The sequence below is a fragment of the Hylobates moloch genome, unplaced genomic scaffold, assembly GCF_009828535.3.
Source record: "Hylobates moloch isolate HMO894 unplaced genomic scaffold, HMol_V3 SCAFFOLD_6, whole genome shotgun sequence".
Classification (NCBI taxonomy): domain Eukaryota; kingdom Metazoa; phylum Chordata; class Mammalia; order Primates; family Hylobatidae; genus Hylobates; species Hylobates moloch.
Genome location: NW_026652281.1, coordinates 156,576,768 through 156,593,282, shown reverse-complemented (window position 1 = coordinate 156,593,282; position 16,515 = coordinate 156,576,768). Strand labels below are relative to the sequence as shown.

At 49.4% G+C, this 16,515-nt stretch overlaps 1 protein-coding gene across 4 annotated transcripts in view; it reads left to right on the top strand.

Annotated features, from left to right (window-relative positions):
* RASGEF1C (RasGEF domain family member 1C) overlaps positions 1–16,515 on the top strand; it is a 108,767-nt gene that overhangs the window by 51,559 nt on the left and 40,693 nt on the right. For all 4 annotated transcript variants that reach the window (XM_032158901.2, XM_032158900.2, XM_058440231.1 and 1 more), the window contains exons 2-3: positions 15,249–15,431; positions 15,594–15,716. In XM_032158901.2, the coding sequence (XP_032014792.1) occupies positions 15,255–15,431; positions 15,594–15,716 (300 nt within the window). In that variant the 5' untranslated portion in view covers positions 15,249–15,254. The remainder of the gene's footprint in view (positions 1–15,248; positions 15,432–15,593; positions 15,717–16,515) is intronic.

The following is a 16,515-nucleotide window of genomic DNA, read 5'->3' as shown; positions in this document are numbered from 1 at the left end:
ATGCTACCGCTGCTCGGGGCGGCCAGACAGGAGCTGGCATAGTCCAGACCCATACTCAGGGTCAGGGGCCTTCCTCCCTTGAGGTTTCTGTGCAAGGTGGGGAAGGGCTGGGCTGTGGTCTGAGGCCTCTCCTTCAGCTCAGTCCATCAGGGCTGCCCAGAAGCTCCCTGCCTCCTGGAGGCTTCCAGGAGCCACACTGTGGCTTCTAGTACTCAGGTTGTCCCTCAGCTCCCAGCGCCAGCACCCGGCTTTCCTGCTGAACCTTCGGGCCAAGTCTGTCTTCCACTCAGGCTGTATCAATTCCGCCTCAAAGGTCCAGGGCCAGGAGCTTGGCCTGGAGTCAAGAGTCCAGGGTGGGCGCGGTGGCTCACGCCTGTGATCCCAGCATTTTGGGAGGCTGAGGCAGGCAGATCATGAGGTCAGGAAATCGAGACCATCCTGGCTAACACAGTGAAACCCTGTCTCTACTAAAAATACAAAAATAGGCAGGCATGGTGGCGGGCGCCTGTAGTCCCAGCTACTCGGGAGGCTGAGGCAGGAGAATGGTGTGAACCCGGGAGGCGGAGCTTGCAGTGAGCTGAGATTGCGCCACTGCACTCCAGCCTGGGCGACAGAGCGAGACTCCATCTCAAAAAAAAAAAAAAAAAGAGTCCAGAGTCCAGCCCAGTCCACCAGTCAGCAGCTGGTAACCTTGTCCACCCCACTTTACCCTTGAGGGTCTGGGTTTATTCATCTGTAAAGTGGGTAGTCATTTCCCTATGGTCATTTTAAGGATTAAGTGACACAGACATGTGAGAACAAAAGACACTGAAGAATGATTGAGTCTATGTCTTCTTTAACCTAAGTCCCTGGAGTTCAGAACCTGTCCGGGTGAGGTGGAGCAGGTGCTTCACCCAGGAGCCTTGGAAACCGTGCTGAGTTCAGCTCCCTATCCCTTAAGCGGACAGGGACTGTCCCTGTTGCTGAAGAAGCCAGCAGAGATAGTCCCAAACAAAGAGGCCCATTTGGCCCTTGCAGCAGCGCCCGGGGCCAGCTGAGGCTCCAGACACCTGCCCGGGGGCAGACCTGTCCTGGGCCCTGTAAGAAAACTTAGAATTCAGGCCTCTTCTCAGAGCTTCTGGGGACCCTTCACAGAGAGAAGTAAAACTGAACAGAATCATGGACTCTGAGAAGGCCTGGGGCTGGTCAGTTCTTTCTCGTGGCAGGAGAAGGAATAAGTCATAAACGTCCTGGGGCTTCCGGGACGCATGCTGACCAGGGGCCACGTGGCCCCAGCCCCTCCCAACAAACCAACGTTTGGGTTTGGAGTAGGGGGACTGGCAACATCATCCTAGAGGGGCTTTCAGCTCTGTTTCCAGAGCACACCTCACCCTGATGGAGAGATAGAGCAATATAAGATACTTATTCTTACCAGTATTGTTTCTGCTAGCGAGTTCTGTCCAATGCATTATGACAAGAAAAGGGAGAAAAGTTTAACCACCAGAAGGGAAAAAATGAAATTACCATTAATTGTAGACATGATTGACTTCTGCAAACTCCAAGGCTATTAGAACGAATAAGATGCTATACAAAGCCATATACAAAACACAACAGCAATAGCCAGTTAAAGATGTAATGAAGAGAAATCAGGGAAGATGGTGGAGGAGCAGCCATCAGGATTCCGTCTCTCCATGTAGATGACAAACGAACTGGCAGAATCTGTCTAACTATTTTGAAATTCTGGAGTCTATTTGAAAGCTCGCAGCTCCAGAGGAGGGCTTGGATAGTAAATCATGGTGAATTCTGGTCAATTCCAGCTCTTAACATGGTAGCAGCTACCTATCCCCCACCCCCAAATCCCATGGCAGGCTGTGCATGTGTTTGTGGAACAGCTTACATACAGCCTGTGGGAGCCAGGGTTTGCCATAAAGACCTTGCACTCCAAATATCAATGTCAAGGATCTGTGTTCTGCTGCCTCTGATCATCGACGTGCAGACACAGAGGTGGGCCCCCACTGCTATAATCCCCACTTGATGAAAAGGCTTCCATGGCATTTAAAGAGCCAGAACCTTTAAATTTCCCACTACCTCCCCTTTAATTGTTTCCATTTTCCCCATTTGGGAGCCAGGCATTTAAGGACGAGAACATTCAAAAGCAATGACATATGTGGGGAAGTTTATAAAGGTACTGCAATTTCCCTGGGAAAGGTACAGCCTCAGAAAAGACCCAAGAAGACTTACCATTTATACCTTATGCTGATCCCAGCACAGAGGCAACCTATAACTTTTTTTTTTTTTTTTGAGATGGGGTTCTGCTCTTGTTGCCCAGGCTGGAGTGCAGTGGCGCAATCTCGGCCCACTGCAACTTCCGCCTCCCGGGTTCAAGCAATTCTCCTGCCTCAGCCTCCTGAGTAGCTGAGATTACAGGCGCCGCCACCATGCCTGGCTAATTTTTTTGTATTTTTAGTAGAGACAGGGTTTCTCCATGTTGAGGCTGGTCTCGAACTCCTGACCTCAGGTGATCTGCCTACCTCAGCCTCCCAAAGTGCTGGGATTACAGGCGTAAGCCACAGCACCTGGCCAACATTTTTTTTTTTTTTAAAAACCAAAACAGCAAACCCTGGGGAAGGAGGAGAATCTGATTTCAAGAGTTGCCACATTGTAAGAGTCAAACGTCTAGTTTTCTGCAAAATAAATACCACAAAGCGTATAAAGAAACAGGAAAACATGGTTCATTTGAAGGAAAAATAAGTAAATCAACAAACTGTCCCTGAGGAAGACTACATGACAGACTTATTAGACAAAGGCTTTGAAACAACTGTCCTAAAGATGTGCAAAGAAGAAGTAGCAGTCAAGAAAAAGATGGATGAACAAAATGGAATTATCAATAAAGAGATAGAAAAACATACAAAGGAACCAAAAATAAATTTTGGAGCTATAAAGTATAATAACTGAAATGAAAAATTCACTAGAGGTATTCAAAAGCAGATTTGAGCAGGTCAAAGAAAGAATCAGCAAACTTGAAGATACGGCAATTGAAATTATTGAGTCTGAGGAAGAGGAAAATAAGAAAGATTGAAAAAGTGAACAGAAGCTACAGGACCTACGCAGTACCATAAAGCAGACCAACATACACTTTGTGAGAGTCCCAGAAAGAGAAGGGAGAGAAAGGTATAGAGAGATTATCTGAATAATTCATGGCTGAAAACTTCCCAAATTTGATGAAAAACATGAATATAAACATCCAGGAAACTCAGTGAACCAAGTAGGATAAACTCAAAGAGACCCACAATGAGACATATTATAATCAAACTGGAAAATACAACAACAAATAGAGAATATTGAGAGCAGCAAGAAAGAAGTGAGTCATCACATTAAAGGGGTCCTCGGCTGGGCACAGTGGCTCACGCCTGTAATCCCAGCACTTTGGGAGGCCGAGGCAGGTGGATCAAGAGGTCAAGAGATGGAGACCATCCCTTTCTACTAAAAAACAAAAATTACTGGCATGGGGCACATCATGTCGCCCACTACTTGGAAGGCCAAGGCAGGAGAACACTTGCAGTGAGCTGAGATCATGCCACTGCACTCCAGCCTGGTGATAGAACTAGACTCTGTCTCCAAAAAGAAAAAAAAAAAAAAAAGTGATCCTCAATCAGATTATCAAGAAATTTCCCATCAGAAACCTTAGAGGCCTTGGCGGGCACAGTGGCTCACACCTGTAATCCCAGCACTTGGAGAGGCTGAGGTGGGCAAATCATGAGGTCAGGAGATCGAGACCATCCTGGCCAACATGGTGAAACTCCATCTCTACTAAAAATACAAAAATTAGCTGGGCATGGTAGCGTGTACCTGTAGTCCCAACTACTTGGGAGGCTGAGGCAGGAAAATCACTTGAACCAAGGAGGCAGAGGTTGCAGTGAGCCGAGATTGTGCCATTGCACTCCAGCCTGGTGACAGAGCGAGACTCTGTCTCAAAAAAAGAAAAAGAAGAAAATAAAAGAAGAAACCTTAGAGGCCAGAAGGCAGTTGGTTGATATATTCAAAATGCTGAAAGCCTGTCAACCAAGAATCCTATGTATGGCAAAACTGTCCTTCAAAAATGAGTAGAAAGTTAAGACATTCCTAGATAAACAAGAATTGAAGAAAGTCACTACCACAAGGCCTACCTAGAAGAAATGCGAAATGAAGTGCTTCAGATTGAAATGAAGGACACCAAAGAGTAATTCAAAGCTGTATTAACAAAAATATCTGGTAAAGATTTATCCATGGGCAATTATAAAAGCTGGTATTATGATAACTGATTTGTAGCTCTACCTTTTTTTTTACATGATTTAAGAGACTAATACATTAAGAAAATAAGTATTAGTCTGTGCTTTTGAACATAATAAAAATGTAATTTTGTGACATCAATAACTAACAGGGTGGGGACAGAACTGTATAGGAGCAGAGTTTTTGAATGCTATTGAAGTTAAACTGGTCTAAATTCAAATTAGAGTGTTATAACTTTAGGATGTTAAATGTAATCCCCGTGGTAGCCACGAAGAAAGTAGCTATAGGATATACACAAAAGGAAACAAGAAAGGAATTAATGTTTCACTACAAAAAAAGAACACAGTACTGCAGGAAATAAGGAACAAAAAGATACAAGGCAAAAAAAAAACAACAACAGCAAAATGGCAGGAGTAAGTCCTGTCTTAACAGTTATTATTTAAAAAGGAAATAGATTACACTCTCTAGTCAAAAGACAAAGATTGGCAGAATGGATTTTTTAAAAAAGATCCAACTATATATTGTCCACAAGAGATTCATTTTAGATCCAAAGTCATAAATAGGTTAAACATGAAGGGACTGAAAAAGATACTCCACGTAATCAGCAACCAAAAGAGAGTGGGAGCAGCCATACTAATAACAAAAAATACTTTAAATTTTAAAGGATTACCAGAGACAAGGAAGGGTATCACATATCAATGAAAATTTAATATAGCAGAAGATTTAACAATTATAAACATTTATGACCCAAAAACAGGTCATTAAAATATATGAAGCAAAAATGGGCAGAATTGAAAGGAGAAATGGACAGCTCTATAATAACAGTCAGAGACTGCAATACCTCACTCTCCAGTCTAATGCTTTCCCAACTGAGCTATTTCAGCAGCTGCTGCCTTACTCTCAATAGTGGATAGAATGACCAGACAGAAGATAAGTAAGGAAATAAAGGACTTAAACTTCACAATAAACCAACTAGGTCTAACAGACATACACAGAACTCTACTCAACAACAACATACACAATCTTCTAAAGTGCACATGGGATATTCTCCAGGATAAACCATATGTTAGGACACAGATTAAGTCTCAATAAATTTTAAAAGAGAGATATCATACAAAGTATCCTCTCCAACTATGACAGGATGAAATTAGAAATCAATAATAGAAGGAAAACTGGAAAATTCACAAATTTGTGGAAAGTAAACAACACATTCTTACACAACCTGTGCACTGAAGATCAAGTCCCAAGGGAACTTCGAAAATACTTAGAGATGAATGAAAACGAAAACACAACATACTAAAACATGAGACACAGCAAAAATAGTCCTTAATGGAAAATTTATAGCAGTAAACATATTAAAAAAGAAGAAAGATCTCAAAATAACAACCTAATTGTAGAATGTAAAGAGCTAGAAAAAGAGGAACAAACTAAACCCAAAGCTAGCAGAAGGAGGGAAATTATAAAGATTAGAGCAGAGATAAATAAAATAGAGAATAGAAAAACAAAAGAAAAATTTAAAAAGCCTAAAGTTGGTTCTTCAAAAAGATTAACAAAATTGACAAACCTTTAGCTAGACTGACTGAAAAAAAAGAGATGACTCAAGTTATTAAAATCAGAAATGAGAGTAGGGACACTATTACCAATTCTACAGAAATTAAAGGGATTATAAGAGTACTATAAAAAATTATATGCCAACAAATTGGAAATTTGAACAAATTGGAATTTCTAGATGAAATTCCTAGAAACTGAAATCACGAAAAAAACTTAGAAACCCTAAATAGATCTATAATAATGCAGTTTAATTAGTAATTAAAAGCCTTCCAACAACAAAAAAGTCCTGGACCTGGTGGTTTCACTGGTGAATTCTACCAAACATTTAAAAAACAACCATCACCAATCCTTCTCAAACTTTTTCTAAAAATTAAAGAGGCAGAAACACTTCCTAACTCATTTTATGAGGTCAGCATTACCTTGATACCAAAGCCAGACAGAAGCACTACAAGAAAAGTAAACTACAGACCAATATCCCTTATGATGCAAAAATCCTCAACAAAATATTAGCAAACCAAGTTCGGCAGCATATTAAAGAAAATTATACACCACAACCAAGAGAGTTTTATTCCTGGAATGCAAAGATGGTTCAACATACTAAAATCAATCAATGTAATACAATAGATTAACATGATGAAGGAAAAAACACATGATCATTTCAACTGATGAAGAAAAAGCATTAAACAAAATTCAATGCCCTTTCATGATAAAAAAAAATACTCCAAAAACTGGAATAGAAGGAAACTACCTCAACATAATAAAAGTCACATATGAAAAACACATAGCTGGCCAAGCGCAGTGGCTCATGCCTGTAATCCCAACACTTTGAACGGATCACTTGAGTTCAGGAGTTGGAAACCAGCCTGGGCAACATGGTGAAACCATGTTAAAAATACAAAAATACAAAATACAAAATGAGCCAGGTGTGGTGGCATGCACCTGTAGTCCCAGCTATTCAGGAGGCTGAGACAGGAGAATCACTTGAACCTGGGAGGCAGAGGTTGCAGTGAGTCGAGATTGTGCCACTGCACTCCAGCCTGGGTGACAGAGCCAGACTCCATCTCAAAAAAACACTGGGGGAAAGCTTCATGATATTGGATTGGGCAGTGACTTTTTGGATATGACACCAAAGACACAGGCAACAAAAGACAAAAATAGACAAATTGGACTTCATCAAAATGGAAAACATTTGTGCCTCAAAGGACACTGTCAACAAAGTAAAAAGATAACCTACCGAATAGGAGAAGATATTTGCAAATCACATAGCTAATGAGGGATTGATGTCCAGAATATCGAACAAACTCCTAAAGCTCAGAAACAAACAAATCCCAAACAACTCAGTTCAAAACTGGGTAGAAGAGGACTCTTGGGGCTAGCTGCCTCATGCCCCTGCAGAGGTCCCAGCAGCAGCCACGCTTGAAGCGTGAGCTCCAGTTCTGTGGGGCTTCTCCTCTGATCTGGGTCTTGAAATGCCACAGCTTCTCTTTTGTTCCTTAAATCTCAGGGGTGGGGTAATTACATCTGTCATGGAACCAATTCTATGAATTAAATTTTCTTTGCTTGAAAAAAGTGGGGAAAAGTCTTGAACAGGCATTTTTCTAAAGAATATATACAAATGGCAAATGAAAAGATGCTCAAGATCACTGGTATTTAGGGAAATGCAAATCCAGACCACAGTGAGGTACCACTTCCCACCCATTGGGATGGCCTTTATCAAAAAAGCAGAAAACAACAAGCGTTGTCAAGGATGTGGAGAAACTGGAACCCTTTACATTGCTGGTGGTAATTTTAAATGGTGCAGCGGGCCAGGCACGGTGGCTCATGCCTGTAATTCCAGCACTTTGGGAGGCTGAGGCAGGCAGATCACCTGAGGTCAGGAGTTTAAGACCAGCCTGGCCCACATGGTGAAACCCCATCTCTACTAAAACAAAAATTAGCCGGACATGGTGGTGGCACATGCCTGTAATCCCAGCTTCTCGAGAGGCTGAGGCAGGAGAATCGTTTGAACCCGGGAGGCAGAGGTTGCAGTGAGCTGAGATTGCGCCGCTGCACTCCAGCCTGGGCGACAGAGTGAGGTCCTGTCAAAACAAAAATAAAAATAAAAATAAATAAATAAATAAAATGGTGCAGCTGCTGTGGAAAACAGTATGGTAAAGGGGGAAACAACCCCCACTGCCCACTGACAGATGAATAGATGAACAAAATGTGGTATGTGCATGCAATGGAACAGTATTCAGCCTTAAAAAGGAAGGAAATTCTGACGCATGCTACACCAGTAGTGCACCTTGACAAAGATGAATGAAATACACCAGTCACTGAAGGACAAATGTTTTATAATTCCACTTATATAAGGTACCCAGAATAGTAAAAATACATAGAATGTAGAACTGTGGTTACCAGGGGATGGGGGAGGAGAGGAGGAGAGATTGGGGAGTTAGTGTTTAATGGGTACAGGGTTTCAATTGATGATGAAAAACTTCTGTGGATGGATGGTGGCGGTGCTTGTGCAACAGTGTGAATGTACTTAATGCCACTTTACATGGTAAATTTAATTTTTTTTTTTTTTGGTAGAGACAGGGTCTTGCTCTGTTACCCAGGCTGGAGTGCAGTGGTGCAGTCATAGCTCACTGCAGCCTTGAATTCCTGGGCTCAAGCCATCCTCCCATCTCAGCCTCCCAAGTAGCTCGGACTACAGGCATGTGACATTACGTCAACCTAATTTTTAAAAACTTTTTCTAGAGATGAGGGTCTCGCCGTGTTGCCCAGGCTGGTCTCAAACTCTTGAGAATGTGTAAATGTGTAAAATTCCGCACCATATTAAAGCAAGGGCAGAAAGGGCTCTGATCTGGGGCTGTGGGCCCACCACAGCCTTTGAGGCTAAAGCAGTGAGATCATTGCCAGCAGCAGTTGGGACATGGTTTCAGCTGCAGGGCTGGATGGGCAGGTAGAGGGTTGCCCCAGCTGCAGCCAGCACAGAAGCCATGGGGAACATGGCAGTGCAGGTGGCAAGTCTTTTTGGCACAGAGCCTTGCTTAGCAGCAGTTGCTGCCTGTGTTGTGGTCCGGCCCTAGCAGGTGGCGAGCTCCCTGTGGGGAGTGCTGGCCTTGGGGCTCCTTTCTCCACAGCAGGCACTGTGCGAGGTACTTCGTGTGCCAGTCTCCACAACCTGAAGAGGGGGCTGCTCCCTCTTCTCAGAGCTCGCAGGGGTCTTCAGGAACCTTCTTTACCTCTGTCCCTTCTGCCACACCTGGCCCGGGGAGAACATCTCTCCAGCCCCCAAGACGCGCTCTGACCAGCCACCTGCTTTTCTTCTGCAAGTTCAATGGATTTCCATTTTGCAGATTTTTTTTTTTTTTTTTTTTTTTTTTTTTTGAGAAGGGGTCTCTCTCTGTCGTCCAGGCTGGAGTGCGGTGGCGCGATCTCGGCTCACGGCAAGCTCCGCCTCCCGGGTTCACGCCGTTCTCCTGCCTCAGCCTCCCGAGTAGCTGGGACTACAGGCGCCTGCCACCACGCCTGGCTAATTTTTTGTATTTTTAGTAGAGACGGGGTTTCACCGTGTTAGCCAGGATGGTCTCGATCTCCTGACCTCGTGATCCGCCCACCTCGGCCTCCCAAAGTGCTGGGATTACAGGCGTGAGCCACTGCGCCCGGCCCCATTTTGCAGATGGGGTTTAATGCCAGCCACCCATGCTGAGGGATGTGGGGACCCCAGCAGGAACAGGGTTTGTAAACTGACCACCTCGGTACTACAGATGTCATGTCTAACTGTGCTTTAACTCACTGTGTGGCTTTTTTAAAAAATAGAATTAATTGCCACCCTTACAATCATAATATGAAACAAGTCAGGAGTCCTGGATGTCCTGGGTGGCTTTTACACCGGGAAGCTGAGCACGTCAGCTCCCAGAGCACAGCAGAGCTTGTGGGTTTTCACTGGCACAGCCGGCCCATCTTCTGCCAGCCCTACACTGAGGAGGAACAGCAGGGCCCTTGGGCAGGTTTTCACCTGGCTGGGGGCAGGTGACTGTTACCTCTTTCCAGCACCCACTGGAATAGCAGGGGAATGCACATCCATCTCCAGGGCTGGCCTTCCTTATAAACGCACCACATCGTGCCCCTGTCCCTGCACACATTTCCCGTCTCCCATAGAGGGGTTGGCCTGGGGCCATGCTGTCCCAGAAACTTTGCCAGCGCCAGCGGCCTGGAGCAGGGTGGGCCCTGAGCCTGCCAGCAAGGCCTCCAGAAGGAAGGATGCCCAGCTGGGCACTGGCAGGCATCAGAGTGCCCCCCTGCAGGGTGGCACGTGGGGTCCTGTCCCATGTCTGCCTGTCTCTCTGCAGAGCTGACCCCACACAATCCTCACCTGCTGTCTCTTGAACTGCCGCAGGAGCCTCAGGACCTCCAGGTGCAGGGCCTGGAGACACACACGAGGAGAGATGCCTGAGGGGCTGGGGGCCGGGCAGCGGGACAGGAGCCATGGAGAGGAAAACCGGGCAGAAGCTCATGCCTCGGCCACTTGGGGCTGTGTGCCAGAGCCAGGCATTTCCTCTCAGTGTCCCGTCAGTGCCCTTGCCACAGCGGGGGCACATGCCCCCAGCCTCACCATTCCAGGCCTGGAATCAGTTCAGGTGTTCCCAGAGCCTTCATCTGATGAGTGGACTTCAGCTTGGACGAAGGACTCTAAAACGCTGGGGTGCTGGGCGGGCGCAGCAGCAACTCATTTCTCAGGGCCCCAGTCTTCATCCGCATGAATGTCATTTCCACCATCCGCACCTTTCTCTCCTGCTGTTTTCCCCTCCTTGTGCCACACCGTTTTCTGGGTTATGACCGTGTGTTCAGAACCATCACTGCAGCGGCCACAGCCACTCTGCCCGTGGGTCTGTGCACCTCCTCGTCCGTGCTCCCTTTGTTTGCCATCTGCGCTGCTCGAGAGTGTTCGCTGCTGGGATTTAATGCTGAAGCAAGGGCCTTTCTTTCCACAGCTTGTCCCCTTTATTTTCTCAGGATACATTTCCAAGGCTTTGATTAGGATGAAAGGACGCCATAGAACATAAGGCTCTTGGCGCATTGAGCCAAATCTTGGTACAATGAAAGGGACCATGACAACGCATGCCACCCCTCCCCGCAGTGGTGTGTAAGGGGCTGCCCTTGCAGGCCTGCCAGCCCTGGGCATTTAACTAAGTCTCATTCATTTCATGGGTAGGAAGCAGAACCCCACAGAAGCAGCCACACCGTGCATGTATCTAGTTCACGCACACCGAGCCCCACGTCCCAATGAGGCAGATAGAGGGAGAAATGGAAAGGCCTCTCTGCAGGGGACGGGCAGAACGTTCCCCATCCGTGCTGAGCCCCTCATGCTGAGATCCCATCTCTGCAGCCCCCAAGACTCCCAGCCCCTTTGTCACGTGCATCATTCAGGCCATGTGCACAAAACACAGATGGGAGACTTAACAGTGATTTCAAGACTTCTGAGAGATATTGTAACAATAAACAATTGTCCCATCGTCACTGCCTTTTTTAAAAAGTGTGATACAAGGTCAGGAGATCGAGACCATCCTGGCTAACATGGTGAAACCCCGTCTCTACTAAAAATATAAAAATTAGCTGGGTGTGGTGGTGGGCACCTGTAATCCCAGCTACTCGGGAAGCTGAGGCACGAGAATCCCTTGAACCCGAGAAGTGGAGATTGCAGTGAGCTGAGACCGCGCCACTACACTCCAGCCTGGCGACAGAGCGAGACTCTATCTCAAAAAAAAAAAAAAAAGTGATAAAATACACATAAATACACATAACATAAAATGTATCATTTTAACCCTTTTTAAGCATACAATTCAGTGACATTAAGTACCTTCATATCGTGGTGGAACCATCACCTCCGTCCCTCTCCAGAAATCTTTTCTTCTTCACACGTGAGACTCTGTTCTCGTGTCCCACCCCCAGCCCCTGGCACTCGCCGTCCCACTGTCTGCCTCTGTGAATGTGATGACTCTAGGTGCCTCTGCAAGTGGAGTCACTCAGTGTTTCTGCTTCTGTATCAGGTTCATTTCACTTAGTGTGATGTCCTCAAGGTCATCCGTGTTGCTGCAGGCTCAGAACCTCCCTCCTCTCTAAGGCTGACTCCTGTCCCACTGTGTGGAGAGGCCACGTTTTCTCCATCCATTCGTCACTGATGGACGCTTGGGCTGCTTCCTCATTGCTTTTTAAAAATTATTTGTGGACATCCAAACAATGGAATATTGTGAGGCAATTTTTATAAAAATGAATGAGGCAGCCCTGCCCTGCCACGGAAAGGTCCTCAAAATGCATTGTTAGAGAAGAAAGCCCAGTGTGGGGGAGTGTGGACAGTATGCTACCTTTTTGTGTAATACAGACAGAAAAGGGGATATGTATTTACATTTCCTTGTCTTTGCATAAAGAAGCTACAGAAAGACAAGAAACGAATAAAAGCAGTCACTTATGGGTGGAGCGAGGGACCCTTGTTACATGGCTGTTTTTGCACACAAGGAACGTGATGCTCTGATCACTCTGCACACTCCCTGACCCCCACTCAGTCACTCCCCCCTACCCTTCCAGGAGCCACTGCCTGGCTCCTGACACCTAAGCATATACTCCCATGATCACACCACGTTGCCCCCAGCTCCACCGAGCCTCTGCACATGCTGGTCAGTCTGTCTGGCATGTCTCTCTGCAGATTCCTTCCTGCCCTCAGCCCTCAGTGCAGCCGCCCTCACCCAGCCCATTCCAGGCAGGCTGGAGCTCCTGCTGGAGGGAGGAGGAACTGGCTGTCCCTGGCGGATAGAGGAGCAGCAGTGTCCTCTGCGTCCCAGCTGTCCTCATGCAGAGGCCAGAGGTGGCACCTGGCCTGTCTGCACCAGCACGCCTGCAGGGAGGGGTGGGAGTGGTGGGGGAGCCCCCTGGTGGCAGCAGCTCTGACCTCACCTTCTCTTAGGGGGTCTCCCAGGACATCCACCGCAGTGAGCACAGAGAGTGGTCACCCCCTTTCCCTCACAGCACGCCTCCAGTGGGGCAGTCTCTGCACAGCTCTGCCTCCCCTACCACCTCCCTGAGGTTGGGCTTTGTCCCCATTGCCTGGAATGGAGCCAGGAGTCGCTCCATGCGTACACGCATGAATGGATGACCCTTTGCAACTTCAGGAAGAAACTGAAGGCTGCGGCACAAGGATAGCCCATTCATTGCAACCCAGATCTGGACCCAGCTGGTGACACGATGGGTGATTGGAGGTCGGAGGGCCACTGGCAGCCCAGCCCCTCTCTGGGCATCCCTGTGGGTCACAATAGTTCAGCAACCACCACCACCCCTGGCTCCAGCGTGAGCTAGTCGCTCCAGAGCAGAGCTGGATCTGAACACTGCTCCCACCTCCCGTGTGCCCAGGACCTGGTTCCAGGCCAGGCCCCAGGTCCCCTGGGAGCCTCCTGGCTGTCTCTTTAAAGTGGCAGCCTCCCGGCCTCCTTCAGAAAGGCCCCTGCTGCCCCGATGGCAAACCATCCTGCAGAGGCTTCCAGAGCCACCTCCACCCTTGCCACTGGCTCGTCAAGAAAATTGGGCTGGGATCTGGGGCAGGCCCAACGCTGCAGGGTGAATAGGTGCCAGGTGTCCAGCAGGAGACAGCGGACCTCCCAGGCTCACAGGTTTTCTGTCTGGTGGAATCAGCCTGAGCTGCCAGGTCCTAGGCAGGAGGCAGAGCAGCGTGCACCCTGCAGCTGGCCCATCCCGCAGCGAGCCCCTCCCGCTGAGCATGTGCAGCTTCCTGCATGCCCGCCTGCTCAGCCGCCTCCCCCTGGGACAGACAGGAGGTGATTTTGTGAAATTTTACAGTTTCTTCGGCTGAAAATTGAACACTTAACAGCATTGTCAGGGAGGCGAAAATCAGCTATGCCTGTCACCATGGCCAGGACTGTCTGGGCTGCTGTCCACACCAATGCCTGGGCCCTTCCCATGCTGTAACCCAGTCCCAGCACCTCCCACACCCACATGGCCATGGGGCAGCCCTCTGAGGGGCTCCCTCTGATCCCCAGTGTCAGCTCTGACCCCCCTCGTCCCTCTGTCTCTACTCCCAGGGCAGGGTCACTCAGAGTGCTGGAAAGGAGAAACAGGCCAGGGTCAGGGTTTGCCATCGGGGCAGCAGGGACAGCGTGAGCAGGGCAGCCTCGGAGTCCGCAGAAGACCCTGCAGTGATCTGGCAGGACTCCACAATCAAGAATGTAGGGGCTGGTTAAACAGTCACAGGTTTAGCCAAGACGTCACTGTGAGGGCTCCTGGGCTTTCAAGGAAGACTGGCCTAGAGGGGTAAGTGGAATAGCTTCTGAGAATAAGCATGGGCTCCCTGCACGTGTGTATGGACACCTGCTGCTGCCAGGCCCGTCACTCAGAGCAGGGTCACAGAGGATGTGCTCTGGCCTCTGCCTGGAGGTTTGGGTAGAGAAGACACTGTAACGGCTGCAGCTGGCCTTTCCCTGTGCCAAGTACTGACAGCAGCACCCAGGCACCCAACAAGGCTGACAAGCAGAATCTGCTGATGCCCACCAGAGGTCAGGTGCAGCCTTGGTGGGAAGCAGGGAAGGCTCCGCCGAGGACGAGACATTTCAGCCACACCTGGAGGGATAGGGGAGTGAAGATGGTGGGAGAGCCTTCCTGCAGGAGGGAGCGGCATGTGCCGTGGTTCAGAGTTGGAGAAGGCATTTGGAGGAGAGTACGTGGCTGGCACCAAGAGCAATGGGGTGTGATAGGTGGTGAGGATGGACAGGTCAGCTAGTCCAAATCACAAAGAGCCCGGAATGCCAGGCTAAGGAGGACAGCAGTTTTGACTGTACCTGAGAGAACCCCACCTTAAACAGGCACATGTGATGGAGAAGTCCACGGAGCAGCTTCCAGCACAGCAGGATTCAAGGTCCCCGACGCTGTGCTCACTTTCCCGCCACAATGGCCCCAGTAGTGTCGGAAACACATTCCACAAGCTCAAAGACTCCAGGGGAAAGAAAGCCTCCAAGTGCCACAAAAGTTCTGGGATTGCAGCTGAGCCCCCCTAATTTGGATGGGGCCAATCCCTGAACCAATCTTTGTGGCCAGAAGCAGGGGGATTAGGCTGATTATCCAGGTTTGTGAAAAACGACCTTCGTGGAGGGGGGTGGGGGCAGAATCTAGAAGAGGCCTGTCCCTGAGTGGGGCAAGAGAAGTAGAGAAGAGGTGGGTCCTGCAGGAGAGTTGAGAGGCTGTGAGAAGAAGGAGAATGAAGGCTGTGCTGTGAGGAAGGGGCCCTGACAGCACTCCCAGGAAGTGACCACTGGACTCAAGCTGGCACGAAGTGGCTGTGGGGGGAGCCTGCCCAGCCAGGAGCCCTGGGACCAGCAGCTCCCACTCAGGTGCACCCCACTCAGGTGCACCCAACTCAGGTGTGCCCCCACTCAGGTCCTCACTGCCCCTTGCCATTGCAGGCAGGCATGCCACAGACGCTGAGTGCCTCCGACATGGTCACCCCAGGCAGCTTCAGCCCACCCCCCACCGAGCCCACAGATGGCGAACAGGCCGGACAGCCCCTCCTGGATGGAGCTCCATCCTCAGCCTCCCTGGAAACACTGATCCAGCACCTGGTGCCCACAGCCGACTACTACCCCGAGGTGGGTGACCCACGCAGCGGGCAGGAGAGTGGGCTCTCCTCCACCAGGCATGGGAGGCAACAGGGCTGGGAGTGGCCTTGGGCCAGGGTACAGGGCGAGCTGGGAAGCATGCCCCTCCTGGTGCCCTCCTGACGTGTGCCCTCTTTCTCGTGTGTCCCCCAGAAAGCCTACATCTTCACCTTCCTGCTGAGCTCTCGCCTGTTCATCGAGCCCCGGGAGCTCCTGGCCCGGGTCTGCCACCTGTGCATCGAGCAGCAGCAGCTGGACAAGCCGGTGCTGGACAAGGTGAGGTGGAGGGCAGGCCAGGGGTCTGAGAGTGTGCCAGCACTGCCCTGCCATGTCCTCAAGGCATCGGCCTCTCGGGCAGGCAATGATCGTCCCCGTTTTCCTGACAAGGTGGCTACCGGGTGTTTCCACCTTGTGTGAGGCCCAGAGCCAGAAGGAGCAGAACAGGACCTTTAACCTCCATGTAGTTTTCCAGTGCCCTACAGAAACCCTTGAGCCCATTAAGCCCAGACCTGAGTATCCGGAGCCCGGTCAGTAGGACCCATCTGTGGCCGGGAGGGCCTGCTGCCTCTGGTGGGCTTCCTTCCCCCAGCACATCCGCTCCACCTTCCCAGTCCTGGCCAGGTCCTGCGGGCTGCCTCTATTACACACGCGTCCGTAGGGCTCTACAGCTAGTGAGAGAAACCCAACTTCAACCCGCCTGAACCAAAAGGACTGAGCTGGCTCATGTACCTGCCCTATCTCAGGGACCGCTGGCTTGGGCCCCAAACCACAGCATTGCACCGTGGCCTGTCTGCCTCCCACCCTCTGCTACCGTTTCCCTGGGCTGGCCTCCCTCGGGCTGGCTGGTGTGGTGCTGGGCCGCCTCCACGGCACCAGGCTCACCCACCACCGCCCTTTCCAGTCACGTGGAAGCCTCAATTCCTTTTCTTTACTGGTCCAGTGAGTCTCCTCATTGGCGTATCCTAGTTCACGTGGCCACCTGTGAGCCAATCACTGTGCATGACGGAGTATGCACTGCTCTGATTGGTCGGCACAGACCTAGACCCACCCCCTGGGGCGGGGTCCACTGCTCTGA